Consider the following 19,430-nt stretch of genomic DNA (forward strand, 5'->3'; position numbering starts at 1 on the left):
CCGAATATTTCGATGCTCATTTATTATTTAAAATCAAAAATATCAAGCTAAACTCCACTCCACTGAATTAACAAATACAATTAAATTATGGTTAATAATGGAAAATGTCACTAGTGAAATATTCAAAATAATATCCTTGTAAGTCTATTAATTGATATGGAGTAATACAGAAATATATAACTAATTCTCTGAGTAGGTAGTAACCTGTATTTTGAATTTAATTGTAATGATTTTTGTTTAAATATAAACGCAATAATTATTATTACTCTTCCACTTAAAACATAATTACTTCAACAAATCACGATAATATAAATTAATATTGTATCCAACTGCTTATTTTGAATTATGAAATATATTTATTAGGATCTACGTCCACATACTAAACATACATCATTTCTTAATTAAGTGACTTGTATTCATTCATCTCAAATTTACATAAATCATAGAAAAAAAGATTAATTAGTAAAGTATTGCTGCATATTTTAAAAAAGAGGACACATATTTCACTGATGATATCTATCTAATTTTAACGATATAGACAAGGCGTAAAATGTCCTTCCTACACGATTTAATGCATTGACGAAAGAAAAACCCAATTTTGGTGCGTAATATTTATCATGGTAATAGCCATAGACACAGCAGTGAACACAATAGAGTAGTAGCACGAATGGATTAAAAAAAGCTTGTGTAAGTCTTGGAATACAGACTGTATGAGAAATACTAGTAGATTGCAACCTTATGTAATTTATTTAACTGGGTATTTTGCCACTTGGAGAGAAATTGAATAATTTTATTTAAAGATATTTAAATTGTTTTTGCTTAACCCAAAATGTCCCATGAGAAAATAGATAACTGTGAAAGCTCTGTTACGAACTAGATGCATTTAAATTGGTCACATGGTTGATTCATCCAGGATGAATGCAAATGTGAATGGAAAGTAAACATGTAAGCAGTTAACTTTATAAAGTGATCTTCTGAAATAAATGATAAATGCAAGTAAGTAGATTCTATTATATTTTTTGTTCATCCAGAGAGAATCCTAACTTATGAAACGTACAGAATAAAACAGTAAACATCACATTCACTGCAGTTATTCTACGATTTTACTAAATAACGTAACATCAGCTGCTTTCCTTGAACATCTCATTTAAGAAAATATCCTTGACAGTTAAAATTAATAACTTACCTGATCTACATTCAAAATATTTATTTAAAACGAAGTTTTAGGCTTTAATGTAAAAATACCTAACATGACTTAATTTGACCAAAATTTTTAGTAGTTTTATAAAACATCGAATAGCTATAAGTCTTATTTGTAAACGCATCTTAATTTTCGTTTTCTTTATAATATGACCGACTCTCCGTTCGTTTTGTAAACGATTGAGAATCAATATCAAGTTACATTATTGCAAATTCGTACATTGCGTACAAATAAAAAGTATTTTTTAATTTTATATAATATGGCATGAAAAAATAAACTCGAATTCTTACATTTGATTTTTTTAACAATAAGAATGTTAAGTTCTATCTACAAAGTTTAAAATATGTATTATGTTACTTATTTGAACAAGCTTCGTTCTTGGCCTTCTAACATCTTGAAACCCTAGATTTTGAAGAGAAAATAGCAAAACAATTCTGCTAATTTAACGTTTGTTTATATAATGTCGTACCGCGGACAAACTCATAACATGAAGTGGAAAATTAACCTAGAAACTAGAAAATTAATAATCCGCGCCTACGTTTCAATTCGCCTAACTCGAGAACAGTCTCATTATAATACGCCCGAAGTTATTCAATTTATTCTAGGCACAATGTAAAAATATTGGCTTTTACGTTAATTTTACAATAACACTTATAGCTAATCAGCGTTTTGTAAAAAGCCTAAAATTTTCATTCACATTGTTAAAAATGGTATTTGCATCATTTTACAATTTGTCTAAAACGGCCTAGCATGTTATAACAAGACTGAATTTGCAATTAGCCTTCGACATGTACACATATTCTATCCAAAGTATTTAAAATAAACTTTCTGACTTAATAAAATGCCTCATTTCGTGATTATACTTATTTCAGTTTAATACAAAACTAGCTTCTTTTTATATTTACCTTAAAAACATCGTACCACAGTTCTATATTTTTATCTGTGCCTCTGAGGTAACTATTCAACTTTGTATTCGTATAATGTGAATACTTGAGTATAAGTATTCTGGATTCGAGTACTTTTTGCATGTTGTATTCAGGATTCTCATTCACATTCAATCATGGATAATATAAAGGTATATTATCCACAAGCATCTTTATATCTTTTTGACTTAACTACAGTAAGTAGGTACCTATGCATTAAATTTATTTATTTTGTAAAGAATCCATATTTGTGAAGGAAGTATCGTATTCCAGGACGCGAGTATATTTCAGAGTTAATCCAATTTTCGAATCTGACCAACGAAGCCATTGACAACCCAACCAAGAACCGAGAGCATCTAGCATATTCCTATTTGCATCCATGCTTCGCGAAATTATAGCCTATGTTTCGAATTCAACTGTCAAAACTGTCCACAGAGGGTCGGAAACCACTCCAAACACTCCAAGCCGCAGCAGACAACATCCGGAGAACCCGACGACGTTATTGGCAGAGCGACCAACCAACACACATGGACTGCGCAAAAAAAATGCCAATATTTCGAAAATACCTGCATAGCGTCAGTTGAAAATCGAAATTTTCAACGATCTTTCAAATCCAACTCCCGAAGATGCACGCAGAACTACAAACTGCTCCGAACAGAACCCGATGCTGAAGCCAAAAGAAAACCACTGTAAGCAGAAGAAAACTATTCCAGTTTCAAATTTTCCTGCGAAAATTCCAGAAATTCTGAGACAGCACGACAAGGCGAACAAGAAAGAATTCAACAAACAGTCAGACTGGTGGATGAAGTGATGAAGGGCTACTAATTAAGTCTAAGCAATACCAGTGATCGCCCAAACTCGGAGAGGCAAAATGTTGGCAGTCGATGCGAAGACGACAGCAGGACTTGGGGCAACTACTCCGATGTGTAATCGAATGTCAACTTCAGGGCAACGTTTCTAGCCAGTACGCTCATAAGCGTTTATGCTCATTGTATTATAAAACTCATCACCTCGTTAAAAAAAAATTACAAGTCAGGCTCAGACTTATATCACCAATTTAGAGTCTAAATCACCCAGGAATAACCGAGGACTTGTGGTCGATAACAATAAGATCATTAATCCAAAATCGTAGCCCAAAAATTAAAGTACTTCAAGAAGCCTTTAAAAAAGAGGTCAGGCAAGGCAAATTCAAGATAATGATGAAAAAGAGACAAGAGTACTTGAAGTGCAAAAAAAACAGTGGGAAAAGGTTTAGTCAAGAGCCCCAATGCAAAGTCCCATCGTGAGGATGTACAACGTGTTACAGGCAAACGAGGGAGCCGTGATGGAAAAAAGTCGTAACGCACTATCTATATTCAGGACCCTGTCTACGATGAGTCAGGTGTGTTCTTGGAGGATTACGCTGCAACCCAATTCCTCGGTATTAAGATTAATCGATGAAAGTCGTTGAAACGCAACAGAATGTATTGATGAACCCATGTATTGATTTTCTTTCAACTCATCTATCATTTAACTAAACAAATATAAAAAAATAAACAACAAATAAACCCATGCTGCTAATTAACATATTTTTCTTTGAATAGGTACAGTAATGCCTTTAATTATGGTTGCTTCTATTCATCACTAACATTAGAAAAGATGACGTAAAAATTAAACAATAAGGAACTGATGATATTTACCAGGAATAAGTTTCGACAATCTATGATTTGTGATATAATAATTGAATCATAGCAAGATTTCACACTAAATATAATATTTATATTATATTTTAAATAAAATATAAATTAATTAATTAGGTATTATTTTATTTAAATAAAATTAAAGTTTAAAGTTTCTAATCATATATCTATAAACACCAAACATTAACTTTTTTCAAATATTGCCGCCTAGATGGTATTCTAAAATGAGGATTCTCGGTACTTCACATGACAAATATTGTGAAGCAACAATGCCATTTGTAGAAAAAGTGGATTCGTCCGAAAACATAATCTGTTGATGGAAATTTCGTTCCATACCTCAGATCTACAGACAAAAGTCGAGACGTTCCACTTCATCGCCTTCCTCTACGGTATGGTTGGGAATTGGTATCACAAAATTTTCCAAATTTTTTGTACGTGGGTCTTTTTCACAATTCCTAAGTATTCTGAGCGTCTTTTCAGTGACATGGTTGCGTCACATGCACACCTGGGTATTTGGGATTTTTTAACGAAGTACAGTGATACAAGTGAAGAATAAAATGTCATTTTATTCACAATCTTCTATTTAAAATAAAAAAAGGTTTTCCTCTTATTCACCCTAACCGCGGACGAAAAGATTTGTAAATAATCAAAGTAGGACAATTTTTTCACAAATTGAAATTATGTCGTATCTTTTAATATGGAACAACTTTTCCTAGTGACATTTTTCAGAAATATTAAAAATAAATGTAGTTTACTCTCGTGACATTTTTAGATTTTTATTTTCTGGACACCCCGTACATGAAAAGTTTCACCATTGCAACCTCCTCATTTTAAATTCAAGCAAAACTCTTTATCAAATGTGCCTTTTTTCCGTAAAATGTAAAATAAAAAAGTTTTTCCTCTTATTCACCCTAACTGCGGACATACTATAATAATAATAATAATACATTTATTTTCCTTTAAGACATGTGAGTACACATATTATAGGAATAGTCAATGTTACTTAACCTAAGATGACAGAAATTCATCTACAGAATAAATACACCTATCCACTAAAAATAACTTTAATTTACATTTAAAACTTTACTGTAGACGATCTGAATATTTAACCTGCATTGGATTACAGTTTAACCCTTAATTTGGTAATGTGAACTATAGGATACATTATTTTTAAAAAATCACAAATGCCCGAATAACACGTATAACCCTCTGTTATGACTGCTAGGTATTAATATAATCCAATTCCAAAGTTGCAACGCATTTACAGAGTCATCTGTTCTGTGACAGTAAAACTACTCAAGTATTTAATCAAAATGGCCGCAGGCTGTAGCAGTTGGTCAGCACCTCAGGCAAATTTCATCAAATTTTACACTTTTCTGTAATACAGTTTGCATGTTATTGGTCATAACTCTTTAGACAAACACCTTTAATAAGATTCTATACAATTTCTGTAGTTCACACGATGTGTTTTGTGGTGTAAATACTTTGTTATATATTATGTATCCTATAGTGCACATCGCCAAGTTTGCATATTATAGTAAATGTTACTCACAAGATACATCACCAAGTTTGCATAGTGTAGTAGCTGTTATTTATAAGACACATTGCCAAATATTCTTATAGCAATATTTGACTGTAACAACGTTTTAGTGTTTTTCAAAAATACATTTTTAAAGGTATTTGCGAGGGTGTTTGTCTAATAAAAACATAGGCACCATTACAATTAATATATCTCAGGGAACTAAACTCGGCCCTACATTTTCATCCAGAACTGCTAAAATTATTGCACTACTACCACCTGAAAATGGAGCTTCCGATGATGAAGNTATTCGGAGTGTAAGTGATTGTGTGGATGTGTTTATTTAAAAAAACTTTTTTGTATGCCGTGTTTAATTGCGAGTGTAAAATCGGGCGTGTGGAATAAGGAGGGATTTAACAATCCCGCTTAACATCTGTATCTGTACCTACCATTAAGTCCACGAGCCGAACTAATATTTCTATTTTTTATAAAATATAAATGAAAATCCTTCTCGCCAACGTCAGTTTTCGGTAATATTGCAAATGCAACTAGAATTTCCAGATTCATTTAAAGCCGTTTGACCTTGAAAATTTGAAAATTTTCGCCTGCGGCGCTTTTTTTTAGTTAATCAATAAATATGCTTCACCTATTCTCAATGTCACGAGCCGCCACTGCTAAACTCGGCCCTACATTTTCATCCAGAACTGCTAAAATTATTGCACTACTACCACCTGAAAATGGAGCTTCCGATGATGAAGACGTATCTAGCGATGATGACGTCGAAAGCGTATTAAAAATTTATGAAATGGATAATGTAGCACCTGATGCAACATCACTGGAAGATTCATTTAGTTCTGAGGCGCCCTCTTTACCGAATTCAATAAGGGACGTTTTAGAGGATGCTATATATTTTTCATGATGAAGTGTGTTTGAAAGATTTTAGATATGAAATTGCGAAATTGCTGAAAATGAAAGATAGAGTGAAACGAAAAAGGAATTCTGCAGAAACACCACACTCTTCACGTCACATAATCAAACGCCCTGTTGCTGCAAGACCACCTAAATGCGGTATGAGGCTGTGCCTGGTGAAGGACCAAAAATAATTTTTTTTAAATTTTGTTTGCAATACGTCACCAAAGATGTTATTTAAATATATTTATATGTATAAAAAAGCAAGAATTAAAGTTTATTTTTCTGAATTTTTTAAATGTTTTTATGAATCCAAACTTGGCGATGTATCCTGTAGGACACAGCTCATTTTTTTTTTCCTTTTCAAAAAAAATATTTTTTTTCTAATCCTTTGTTTAATATGGGGCCTAATTTATGCAATTTTATGTTTTTTTTATTTTAATTAGCTTTAACACCATTTTAAAACACAAATTTAAGGGTTAACTTGACACCATTTTTATGTTTCATCCCACCACACCAATGAGGGTCTGAAGTTACCTGTGTGAATGCACCTTAATAAAAAAACGTTTTGCAAACTTTTTCGTTGGGTACCACTTATCCAACTTTTTTTTCATTTTATAAAATTGCATAATATGTTTTATGTATAAGTTCCATTAATACATTATTAACACAATAAGTTAGAAGGGAAATATTTGTTACAAAAAAAGAAGTTATTTAATTTAATTCAGTGGTTATAATATTATAAAATATTAAAATCGATACTTTTAAATGGTTACCATATCCTTCACATTTTGTGCGCACAGTAAGTTCCTCATAGAAGCCATATATCATCAACAATGTTTAGCAATTATGAAAAGAGAAATGGTCACTGTTGCAACTTTGGAAATGTCAAGTTGAATTATTAGCTAGACCGGCACACGATTTAATGTCGGGGACGATGAATTTAATTTATATTCACCTGTTGAATAATTTTATATAAAGAATTATCTAGTAATTCCCAACGGAATTAATAATAATTGTTTCAATAGCGGCAAGTAATTAATTATTTGTTGTTATTTGACAAAGTTTATATATTTACAGGGCGTTAAAACAAATGTAAAATATCTTATATAAAAATTTATTTTGTTTATATCTTACAGATGGGTTTGACCAAATTCAAATTTGGTATAGCCAATATTACCTAATACTCCAGTCGGCAGAGGCCGAAAAGTTACTGTTGATGACATTTTCTTGATAACTCGGAAATAACTACACAGGAACACTTTAAATGAGGAGTACAATAAATGCTTAGGACATGATTTTGTTCGTAATAAAAATAGCTGCAAAATGGCGGTGGTCCGATTACGAAATTTGCAATAACAAAGCCGTGAGATTGAAATAACGGTATAAAACGCCAATTTTTTTAAGTTGCTGTAAAAATGTCAATTATAAACAAAAAGTGATACAACTTTCGAAAATTATAGTTCAATATACTTATATACAATAATGACGCTAAAGCCGAAAATCAGGAGAGCAAAACTTTTTGTTCTATAAGGTGTTATACATTCATCAGCATCTGAAACTCGAAACTTTGCCAAATTTGTTCGAAGCTTTGCTGACACTTGAAATTTGGTACACACATAGTGTAAATATGCAGAAACCAAAATCAATTTGCAAAATTCAAGTATATTCACATTTGCAGTTTTGGTAAGGTTTTATACGTCACCCTAGTTTTATACGTCACCGTTTTTTTTAATTTTTGGACGTATATTTATGTATATTTATAAAATATTCCATTACGGTAGATTAGCCAGCATAATTACCTACAATTTAAAAATATATATATTTTCATTGTTAGATCCTAAACTACTTAACATTTTGCGCCTGTTAGCCGTAGTCGTACATTATTCAACATATTAACATAAAACAAAATCGTACGTGTGGGGTAAACCTTTAACTTTAAGTAAACAATTGTTTAAATTTACTGTTGCATATTTCTAATAGTATACAAGCGCCGAAGAGCGGAGCTCGCGCTCGAAAATGAAAAGTAGAGGTCAAAATAGACTGTTTGAACGAAATTACCTAGATACCACAATGCACCCCTAATGAGTTACATCCCCTTAAAGTTGAAACAAAAAAAGGAAAATTACAAATTTCTCCTAAATGTCTGAATTTTTTTTTTTTTCAAATTCTAATAAATAGCCATGTTTTGAAGTGAATATCAATAAAATGCATTGACGGCATGGGATAATGTAGGGGTCGCTCTTTGTTTTACCCTGTATTTTTTATAATCCATATTTTGATGGGTTGCAGCATCATTAGACAGATAATTTAATTTTAAAATTTTTTTTTCTCTTGAATTTTTTTGATACGTTTAACATTAGTCGTATCAAAATATGTCAAGACAAAAAAACTTTTTAAAGTTAAATGATGCTGCACCTCCATCAAAATATGGAGTATAAAAAATACAGGGTGAAACACAAACTGACTACCCCTACATTACCCACATGCCGTCAATTCATTTTATCGATATTATCTTCAAAACATGGCTATTTATTAGTATTGGTCCTGTGCCAAATTTGAAAAAAAATATCATCAGTCATTTGGGAGAAATTTGTATTTTTACTATTTTTTTGTTTCAACTTTAAGGGGCTGTAACTTGTTAAGGGTTCATTTTGGTATCTAGGTAAATTAGTTCAAACTCAAACAGTCTATTTTGACCTCTTGTTTCTGCCCTATAAGGTTGGCTACAAATTTTAGAATCACCCTGTATAAAAAGCATCTGTATCATTTTTGCATTGATATACAATATACATTATTTTTATGTTATTAAATAACTTTACAATACAAGCAAACAATAAAAATCAAGATGCACCTTTTTTTAGTGCTAATTTCAACAGAAAATAATAGTATTTTTGTAAAATTTAAGGAATATATTATTCACGGAACGGTGTTAAGCAATTATTATTTATTAAGAGAGAAAAGTGAAATTTTGTGTTCTCGTGTTGCTACCATCATCCTGTTTGGGAGATATAAAGAAAAATCTATTTTTTTACGAAAACATCCTGTATCTCGGAAACGAATTGTTTCCGGATATTTATGTTCTATGATTTTTCTTATATTTCTAGAGTACTCTTTGTTTTTTAACACTTTTCCTATTGTAATATTTCGAATCCGATAATTATCAGTATGAGCTTTAAATTTCAGCAACTGTCAGTGAGTCATCAAGTAAGCACCGGTGCATGTATATAATCTAAAAGCACACTGATTATTTTATAGAGGGTGTCACCTAACGAATGTTACATACTTCAAGGGTATAATCTAGAACCCAAGTGGTGCTTAAACGAAAAATGTCGCAAAAATAGTAACAGGGGGTTAAAGTTTCTTTTTTTATTTCTTGTTTTCTCCTTAACTCAAAATCCAGTTAACCGATTTGAGCAAAATTTGATGTTTTACACGGTTACCTCATTTACCTACCTACAATTTACCTACCATTGTCCTCATTTACACATGAGATGCAGATGATAATTGACGTTTTTTTTTTTTTTTTCATTAAAAAAGTTGCCCATAATATTTTACTCTATTTTCTGAAAGAGAATATTAAAAGTGTAGAATTAATTACTAGATCCTTTACTTCTAATTCTGATTTAAATCTTAGGTTCCATGTTATTCCATTTTGGAGTACTGTGGTTCAACGGGGGATGACCTTGTCCTTGTATTTTTACGTCTTTGACTTGTAGCTTGTAGAGAAATGTACTAAAAGATATTGAGTAATAAATACACTTTTAGGTAGGTTATATTATTTCTTAGATAATTATAAGACCAAATACTACAAAAACGTCTCATTAAGACTGAGAGTTTGATAGGAGAAAGTCGAAATGGTGTAATCGAGTCGAAAAAAATAATAAATACCTTAATTACACATGGTACATTTTATCAGGTTTAAAATTTCAGCAATTAAATTTGAATAATTTCGGGTCGATCGAAATTGAAATGAAAGCCATTCTTCATGCCATTACATATTAAATACACACTGAACAAACCTGAAGTTCTTTCAGTTTGTTTCGAAAGACTTTATAAAACTAATTATATTGTGGGAATTAACTATCTAATGTCCTGACCAACGATGAATTACAACGACAATATCTAGCAAACAACTATTATTGTTCGTTCAATCCAACCACCAGACTTGTACCGATTTTGAATTTATTACCAACAAATGATCGACTATTTTAATGTCTAACTACAAACACGACGGAGATTGTGTGAAAATTTACAATTAAAAGTTTTGTCTTCTCTTCCAATTTCTCATATACAGGGTGTCCCATTCATGTTTCAAAAAAACTTGTATGCAAGTTCCTCATGGGAAATAATAGGCGTAGTTCATGTAAAGTTTTTTTCTTAGAGGCCCTGTTTTCGAGATACAGTGTGTTGAAGTTGTTACTTGCCATATGATTTTCCTTAATTATCTTTAAATCGGCTAAAGATAAAAATTTGTACACGAGTAAACACTGTGCGTTAAGAATAATGTGCAAACGGTTTCTTTCTGAAAAGCAGTGTCGCCGTTAAGGGGTCATCCATAAATTACGTCACACGTAAATGGGGAGGGAGGGTATCACCGAAATGTGACAATGTGTGACAAGGGGCAGGGGGGATCAAAAGTTTTGTGACGTCACATGTTAAAATTTAAAATACTAAAACGCGAAATTTAGATATGAATAAAAAACTATAAAAATCTACGAACTTGATCTATATTTATTAATAATTTAGCATTCTCGCTATCTGAAATATTGGACTTGATGTTGATTTTATTAGATTATTTAATATAAAAAAGTAAAAAATGAAAATAGCTGTTTCCTCTCGTTTTTTTTTAATTACATGCCTAAATTTAAAAAATGTGTGACGTCACATCAGGAGGGGGGGATTATAAAAATGTGACAACCTGTGACAAGGACGGGGGGAGGGGTTCAAAAGTCCTAAAATTCGTGTGACGTAATTTATGGATGGCCCCTAAAGGCAATTGGAGGGGTACAGTCGAAAAAAAATAAAAGTCAAAATTTATTACATTTCTATACGGTTCTGTAAACTCTAAAGCATATTACAAAAAAAAGGTGTCGAAATTCGGTAGCAGGTACCATTTTCGAGAAAAATAACGTTGTATAGAAGAAAATGGGGGACAATTTCAGTATCTACTATAGTATTTCGAGTTTGCACATTTATTTAATCGTAAAATATTTTTTTTAGTTAATAAAATGTTTTACAATTTTACTGTTTCATATGATACGTAAGAAATTAAAATTATAGTCTTAAATGCAAATATGTACTGCTGGTAGCTAAATGTTTTCAGCTCATTCAATGGTAAGGTCCTCTTTCAATTTAATATTTTGTTAATGTACTTGTGCCGCTTTGTGAGCAAAAAAATGCAACTCCATTTTTCTCGAAAATGGTACATGCTACCGAATTTCCACAAGTACACCTTTTTTTGTAGTATCCTTTAGAGTTTACAGAACCGTTTAGAAATGTAATAAATTTTAACTTATAACATATTTTTTCTTCGATTCCCTGTATCGGCGACACTGCCTTTCAGAATGAAACCGTTTGCACATTATTCTTAATGCACAGTTGCTGTTTACTCGTGTACAAATTTTGACATTTTTATCTTTAGCCGATTTAAAAACAATTAAGGAAAACCATATAGCAAGTAACAACTTCAACACACTGTATCTCGAAAACAGGGCGTCTAAGAATAAAACTTTACATAAACTACCCCTATTATTTTTCCATGAGGAACTTAGACTTTTTTGGAAACATGAACGGGACACCCTGTATAAAGCAATAAAAACCGAAGAAATAGCGTAACAATAAAACTATCGTCATTTTATTTATCTAATAAACGGTAAAATATCTGAATATTGGAAATGAAAAAAATCATTATTATATCCAGAGATTTTACCGTTTATTAGATAAATAAAAACGACGATGGTTTTATTGTTAAGCTATTTCATTTTTAATAGTTACTTTATTGTAAGAAAACGGCTTAAAATTGTTATTCTGTGTTGTAAAAAAGATCTCTATACTTAACTGTAAAGAGTGTAAATTTTAGGTTATTGACTCTTTATAAATGATAATCACCTTTAGTTGGATTTCACAATAAAAAGTTGTTTTTAATACATTCTTAGGGATCATTATTTTCCTTCTTAAATTCAAGATTTAAATGGTAGATATCTAATAAATCAAATTTATTTTAAAAGATTAGGATATAAATTTATTCTCTACATGAATCCCAATTGCAGATCCAATGACTTTTTAGTATTTGTCACTGTATGCATTAGTTGGGTATTGTGAATTAAATGTGACAACAAAATGTTTATCTCCATCAATCAAAATCGATGAGCCTCGACATTTTTTAAGTTCTATTGTTTTATTGAATGTGTTCCATAATTTAACCGCTCACTGTATATGAAAAGTGATCAAATAAACGAAGCCAAAATATTTTTCCCATCAAACAGTCTCTAGTGCTAAATTGACTAATGCGCGTGCGTGCTTTCCAGTTTATTTGCATTACAAAGGGTTTACTAAAATTCCCTAGTAACTATCAAAACACATCATCTTCTCTATCTAAAACCACATAAATTATTCATACTGAAAATATATTTGATAAAATTCTAGAAATATTTGCAGCTGATTAATACAGTCATAATTTTCTTAATAGTCATCAAGTGCATAACCAGGACTATTTCTAAAGCAGAAAATTGTCCTAGCACGCCATAAGGTCAAACGAGAGTGAGGCAGAACCCTGTGTCAAAAAGTGAGGAATCTGCGCATGTATTTCTAATAATTAATTGATATATGATTGAAACTATTATTTTCTTTAGCAGTACTTCTAATTTTAACAAATAAATCTATTATTGATAAATTACCAACCAACAGGCAATGTCCAATACAACCGATTATCTCCTTTCGACCAATTCTTCCTTACATCTGGAAAAGTATATCAGCTTTCCATGATTTTTCCATGTTTTAGTTTCATGAAAAATACTACTTCAAGTCAAGATCAGAAAACGCACCACATATTTATTCTGTTGGCGATACCGCTTACCAAAACGCTTTGCACCATGTAATACCTCAACAAGTTATATTCATCGGAGAAAGTGCATCTGGAAAAACTACGAACTATCTACATTTACTAGATCATTTGCTTTATCTAGGCGAAAATGCTAGTATAAACTCTGATCGAATTAAGAGCGCGGTCAAATTAATCCACACTCTTATACATGCTTCCACCCCTACAAATGACTATTCGACGAGAGCGATATTCAAGACTAGCTTTTCGTATGGGAAAACTGGAAAATTTACCGGGGCTGAGTTTAAGGTGCTTGGATTGGAAAAATGGAGAATTTCATCACCAGACACGTGAGTTACTTAAAAAATAAGATATTTTAAAAATAGAATGCAAAGTGACAAAACTTAGTAAAGTTTGTGTTACCCCTCATAAATATACAGCGTATGAATGAACTTTATGTCAAAAATTAAAAGGGTTAAAAAAGGAGCAGAAACTGAGTTAACTGATGTCACAAACTTGTATCAGAAGTTTAAGGTTATAGAAAAAAAAGCAAATTAAAAATGTGTTTAAAATTGTTTTGGAACTGCTGAAATACATGTATTTTATCGCGACGAGTACTTATAAGAAATTCTGTAACACTCTTTACGAGCTTGTAGGTTTCTTACATTTGTGAAGCCGGACTGTATTCGAAAGTCAGTCTGTAATACATTGTTGTAGTGATTGCTGTGCTGTTTTTCGAGAGTAAGTACATTTAATGCCGTATTTTCAAGTTTTCTTTTGAAAATGGCGCATTTATTTAACAATCGCGAATATTATGCTCATAATTTATGGCAAAACAAACCAAAATGTCCACAGAGCTTGTCAAGTGTACCAGATTTGTTGCTGTTGTTGCAGCGCAAAGAGTTTTGGACACTGGTGTAGTGCAACCGCGTCGAGGTCGCGACGGTGGCCCAGGGCGACCACTAAGAATATTAAATGTCGAGGAGATGATTTTTAGAAGATTCGCATCATAGCACTAGAAATATAGCACAACAAGTAAATATTTCGCATCCTGTCGTGTGGCGTACATTACGAGAAGCTCAGTTGTACCATTTCATATTCAACGTGTTCAAGCGCTTACTCCTGAGGAGGTTCCACTACGCCGAGATTTTTGCGAATGGTTCCTTCAGGAACATGCAGGAAATCCTCAATTTACAGCGTAAATACTTGCTACAGATGAAGCATGTTTCAGACGAAATGATGTACGTAAAGTCCACAACACTCACCATTGACTATGGAAAATCCACACGAAATACGTCGCGGTGCCTTTCAGCAACAGTTTTCAGTGAACATGTGGGCCGGTATCGTTAATGACACTTTAATAGAACCTTTTGAATTGCCTAGACGCTTAGACGGTACTTCATATCTAAATTATTTGCAAAATAGCTTGCCGGAGTTATTGGAAGGCGTGCCATTAAATGTTCAGCAAAATATGCGGTTACTGCATGACGGAGCCCCCGCTCACTTTTTTCGGAGAGTGAGTGACTTTATAAACATTACTTTTCCCGATCGCTGATTAAACCGTGGTAACCTAGTTGTCCCCGGTCCCCGGACCTCACCCCTTTAAACTTCTTTTTGTGGGGATATATGAAAAGTGTTGTGTATTCCACGGAAGTTCGTGACATCGACCAACTGCGACATCGCATTGCCGAAGCTTGTAATACGATTCGAGAAAAAGAGGCAATGTTGCAACGCGTGCGAGCGAATTGGATACGTCGGACTGAAGCTTGTGTGCAAGCAAATGGTGGATACATCGAACATCTGTGAAAATCAGCAGTTCTCAAAAGGTGGCTCCTTGCAATGTTGAGGTAAGTCAGATTTTAAAATTACATTTTACTCATCATAAATTCGTGCATTTAACTCATTTTGACATAACGGCCATGTGGCAAAAATATTTGACATAAGTTCAATAACACTCTGTATGTATATGAATGATCGCACAAGAAGATATACCTAGTAGAAGAGATTGTCATTATGGGATTAGTAATACAGGTACATAAAATAAAATCTGTGGACTGATTTGGAGGTCCCATTACACTATCTATATGTATTTTGACACACTGAATCCGAATCCGTCGTTGATTCTGCATATTTAATTTTTTGTAGAACTTTCTTTTAATGTTGTGTAGTTGGAATACATATGTATTTAACATATGTATTTATTTCCATTTTATAGTATTACCCTTTGAGCTCTGTTCCAAAGAGCCGGAGAAAAACTTCCACTCCCCGAATTTGCAAACGTTACGTTCTAATTTATTCATCAAACTACGAACATCTGTATAGTATTCCAAAAAAGCCATCTTTATTGGAGAACTTTTTACACTCCTTTTCACGATTCCTGTAAAAAGTTGATACGTTACTAGTGTTACCAATCTTCGACTTTTTAGTTCCGCAGATCATGGAACTCTTTCTGATGGATCTGGACGTTTTGTTCATCAGTCGGTACGTATTCGTCCTTACCTTCTTCTGTTTTAGTTTCACTCTCTTCACTTTCCGCTTCAATATTGTGTCTGGTTCCAATTCCTGTCCTTCGAACTCGACTCTAACAGGAACATCATTCGCCATCCTTTCACCATCAATCACTTGTGGTTTTCTTGCTCGTATTTTCGATCTATTTTTGTACCTGTACTAAATTTGATCAATTTTTTTTTCGATAACTTCAATACCCTATGTCTCATAAACGAAGAATTTCCGGATATATGGTCATATAAATGTTTTTCTTATGTTTCCTTACTTTTAAAAATTTATACACATTTTGTTTAACGTCCTGTATATTTGTTTCTATAAAATGAGGAACAAAAAAGAAAATGTGTACTTTTAAAAGCAGACACTTAGGAATGTTAACGTTTTAGAAAAAAAAATTGACCAACACAGCAGAACATTCCAATTTAAATAAATAACAGGTAAGTTCGTTACTCGCCTACTGCATAATTCATTTTTACGAAACAACACTAATTGGTTTATGACTTGGAGCCATCATAATTTCGATTTTTTATATTAATATTTACGATTTAATAATTATTAACGGTTATTAATTTTAACTAACAATTAAACAATTCATTCCATGTCATTACCTAATACTCATAAATCCAATGTTTTTATTTCCCATTCCACACAAAAAAAGTGGATTGTACCATGGATCAAACAAGTGTATCCCACAGTATTTAATGAATTACGGAGTTAAATAGAGCTACAGACTCAATTCTTCAGAGTTTCGCATACTTGTTTTTCCAATCACTGGCTATTCAAGTCAGTTTTCTAGAGGAGTATCTTGTTGAATTATGACAGTAGATTCGGATTCAGAGGGTTAAAGTACAGAATGTCTTAAACTCGATAGTATGGGCCTACTGTGAGGATACAAAAAATTGAAATAAAATTTGGGACACGTGGTGTTAAATGGGATGAGGTAAGCTCCATTTTCAATAGAAAATATTATTCTTTGGGATTTTCCAGAAACGACTAATGAAGTCATCAATTATATTTTTTCCAGAAACATACCCAAATTTTTTTCGTGTTAAAGAGCTCTCATTTTTCTAATAAACTTTTATTAGAGAAATTTTTCTGCATTACTTCCCGTTTAAAAGTTATAAGCAATATCGTCTAAAGAGTCTCAAAAGATACCACTTAAAAATCACATTAACAGTGGAAGGATCAAGTAGTCGTTGGAAATTAATTGAATGTTTGTTGTTTAAAGTGCACAAATGTCACAAAATGCTTGTCATTACACAATACGACCGTCAAACGTATAACTTTTGTGCTTACAAAATGTTTTCTTATTCAGAAAAAGTTGATACGTTGCTAATTTATGTCGAGTCACAAAAAATTCAAGCTGTAGAGTTATATCGAAGTATCCGGAACGCCTCATTCCTGATCATAGAACCTTTACAAGATTGGAGGCGACCTGTTCGAAGAAATCAAATAATTGACAGAACAACATTAACAATGTTAATACAGCTAGACTGTTACAGTATTTCGAACAAAATCCGCGAAATTCTATACAGCAGGGAATTGAATTTGGATAAATCAGCCGTTCAACGAATTTTAAAAACCAATGGGTATCATGACTCCAAAATACACAATTTGGAGTATTTAGCTGAACGTCACATTGAAACCAGACTTAATTTTGTAGCTCAAATTGTAGTAAATCTAGAAACTATTGATCAAAACCTTTTACGGCACGTTCTTTGGACAGACGAAAGTCGGTTAGTCAATAATGGTTTACCAAAGAGGCGCAACGAAAATCTCCACATTTTAAATCTAGTCCAAAACCAAGGCTATTCTGGAGTAAATGTATGGTGCGGCATCATCGGTAGGCATTTAATTGGGCATTATTTTTATGAACATACTTTGAACTGCGTGAGTTACCTAGATTTCCTACATCAATAACTTCCTGCACTTCTGGAGGACGTGCCTTTGCAGTTAAGGAGAAACCTATGGTTTCAGCACGACGGGACTCCACCCCATAAGGCCAACATTGTGCAGCAATATTTAGATAACACTTCCCAGAAAAATGGATTGGGCTTAATGGGCCTATTCAGTAGCCCGGAAAGTCACGAAATCTAACACCCCTGGATTTTTTTTATGGGGAGTTTTAAAAATAAGGTGTACAAAACACCTTCGCGAGTTATTAATCATTTGAAAGAAAAAATCACAAACACTTGTAATGAGTTGAACGGCGAAATATTAATAAACGTAGCCCACAAAGAAGTCAGGCGAAGATTTGATATGTATATTGGAATAATGAGAGGAGGTCATATAGATCATAATATGTATGTAGTATCAAAGCATGTGCCTCATTTTTTAAGTTTAGTTGTTGTTATCATCACCTTTTTTTTAACTGTATTAAAGAATTATCGAGTTTAATTCTTTTGTTTATTCTGAATGACATTTATGCACTTTAAACAATGAACATTCAATTATTTTCCAATGACTACTTGATCCTTCTACCGCTAATGTGATTTTTAGGAGTTATTTCTTTTGAGACTCTTTAGAACGATATTATTTATAACTTTTAAACGGAAAGTAATATAGAAAAATTTCTCTAATAAAAGTTTATTAGAAAAAAGAGAGCTTTTGAACATGAAAAAATTGGGGTATTTGGGTATTTCTTTTTCGAGATATAGGTTATGATCAATTTTTTTTTTATCTCAACGCCCTGAACATCCTTTCAGAAAAGGTCTTTCTTATGTTGTACATTCGAATTAGTTCAAGTTTCAAGTTTGGCCAATTAATGCTAAATCCTGAATATGTTTTATATATCTACAAATAAAGAAATAATAAATTCACCATATTCAGCAATTATTAATAAAATTAAATATCTAGTTATGAATACCTGCAATAAAATGGTGGTGACTAAAAATTTGCTTATTATGGTCGATTTTAACTTTTTTACCTGCATTTAATACATTAAATTTACTAATATAACATGTATTTTCTAGAACTCAAAGCAACTTCCACTTCTTCTATTACATACTTGACGGTCTAATATTAGCAAATTTAGCAGAAAAATACAAGTTAAATACAAACAGAGATTACCGTTACTTAAAACGTGAAGAAATAGATAAGACCACGCTCCCTAAATATGATACCGAAGGCAACATTATCAAGTTCCAAAAAATTGTTCAATATTTGGAAGAACTACAATTTACCGATGATGAAATGTCTACCATATATTCCGTAATAGCTGCTATTCTCAATTTAGGAGAAGTGCAGTTTTACGAGAATGAAGAGGGTTTTGCAGAAATAGATAACAAAGAACCAATACATAATTTTTCACATCTACTAGAGGTTGATAACAAGAAAATCTGTTGGGCTTTGACGAATTATTGCCTAATCGTTGCAGGAAAAGCTATAAGGAAGAAAAATACTTGTGGCGAAGCAAGCGATACTAGAGATGTGCTTGCAAATAATTTATATACGAGATTAGTGGATTACATAGTAAGCATTGTTAACAGAAAGTTGTCTTTAGGAAAAGAAATTTTGTGAGTATTAACTCTTTAATCATTTACTATTTGTGTTATAAAAAATAGTGTAGATACTTATTAAAAATGTTGAACAATTGAGAGTCAAATTCGTCAAAAGAAAGAAGAACATATACAGCAACTCGTAAGGGCTCTAC

The 19,430-nt window shown here is 32.2% G+C and overlaps 1 protein-coding gene across 1 annotated transcript in view; it reads left to right on the plus strand.

Moving 5' to 3' along the window:
• Window positions 1–19,430, plus strand: part of LOC108917910 (neither inactivation nor afterpotential protein C) — a 54,917-nt gene that overhangs the window by 20,724 nt on the left and 14,763 nt on the right. Inside the window, exons 7-8 of the mRNA XM_023455374.1 lie at window positions 13,235–13,623; window positions 18,751–19,293. Coding sequence (XP_023311142.1) covers window positions 13,235–13,623; window positions 18,751–19,293 — 932 coding nt within the window. The remainder of the gene's footprint in view (window positions 1–13,234; window positions 13,624–18,750; window positions 19,294–19,430) is intronic.

The sequence above is a fragment of the Anoplophora glabripennis genome, unplaced genomic scaffold (assembly GCF_000390285.2).
Source record: "Anoplophora glabripennis isolate ALB-LARVAE unplaced genomic scaffold, Agla_2.0 scaffold66, whole genome shotgun sequence".
Taxonomy (NCBI): domain Eukaryota; kingdom Metazoa; phylum Arthropoda; class Insecta; order Coleoptera; family Cerambycidae; genus Anoplophora; species Anoplophora glabripennis.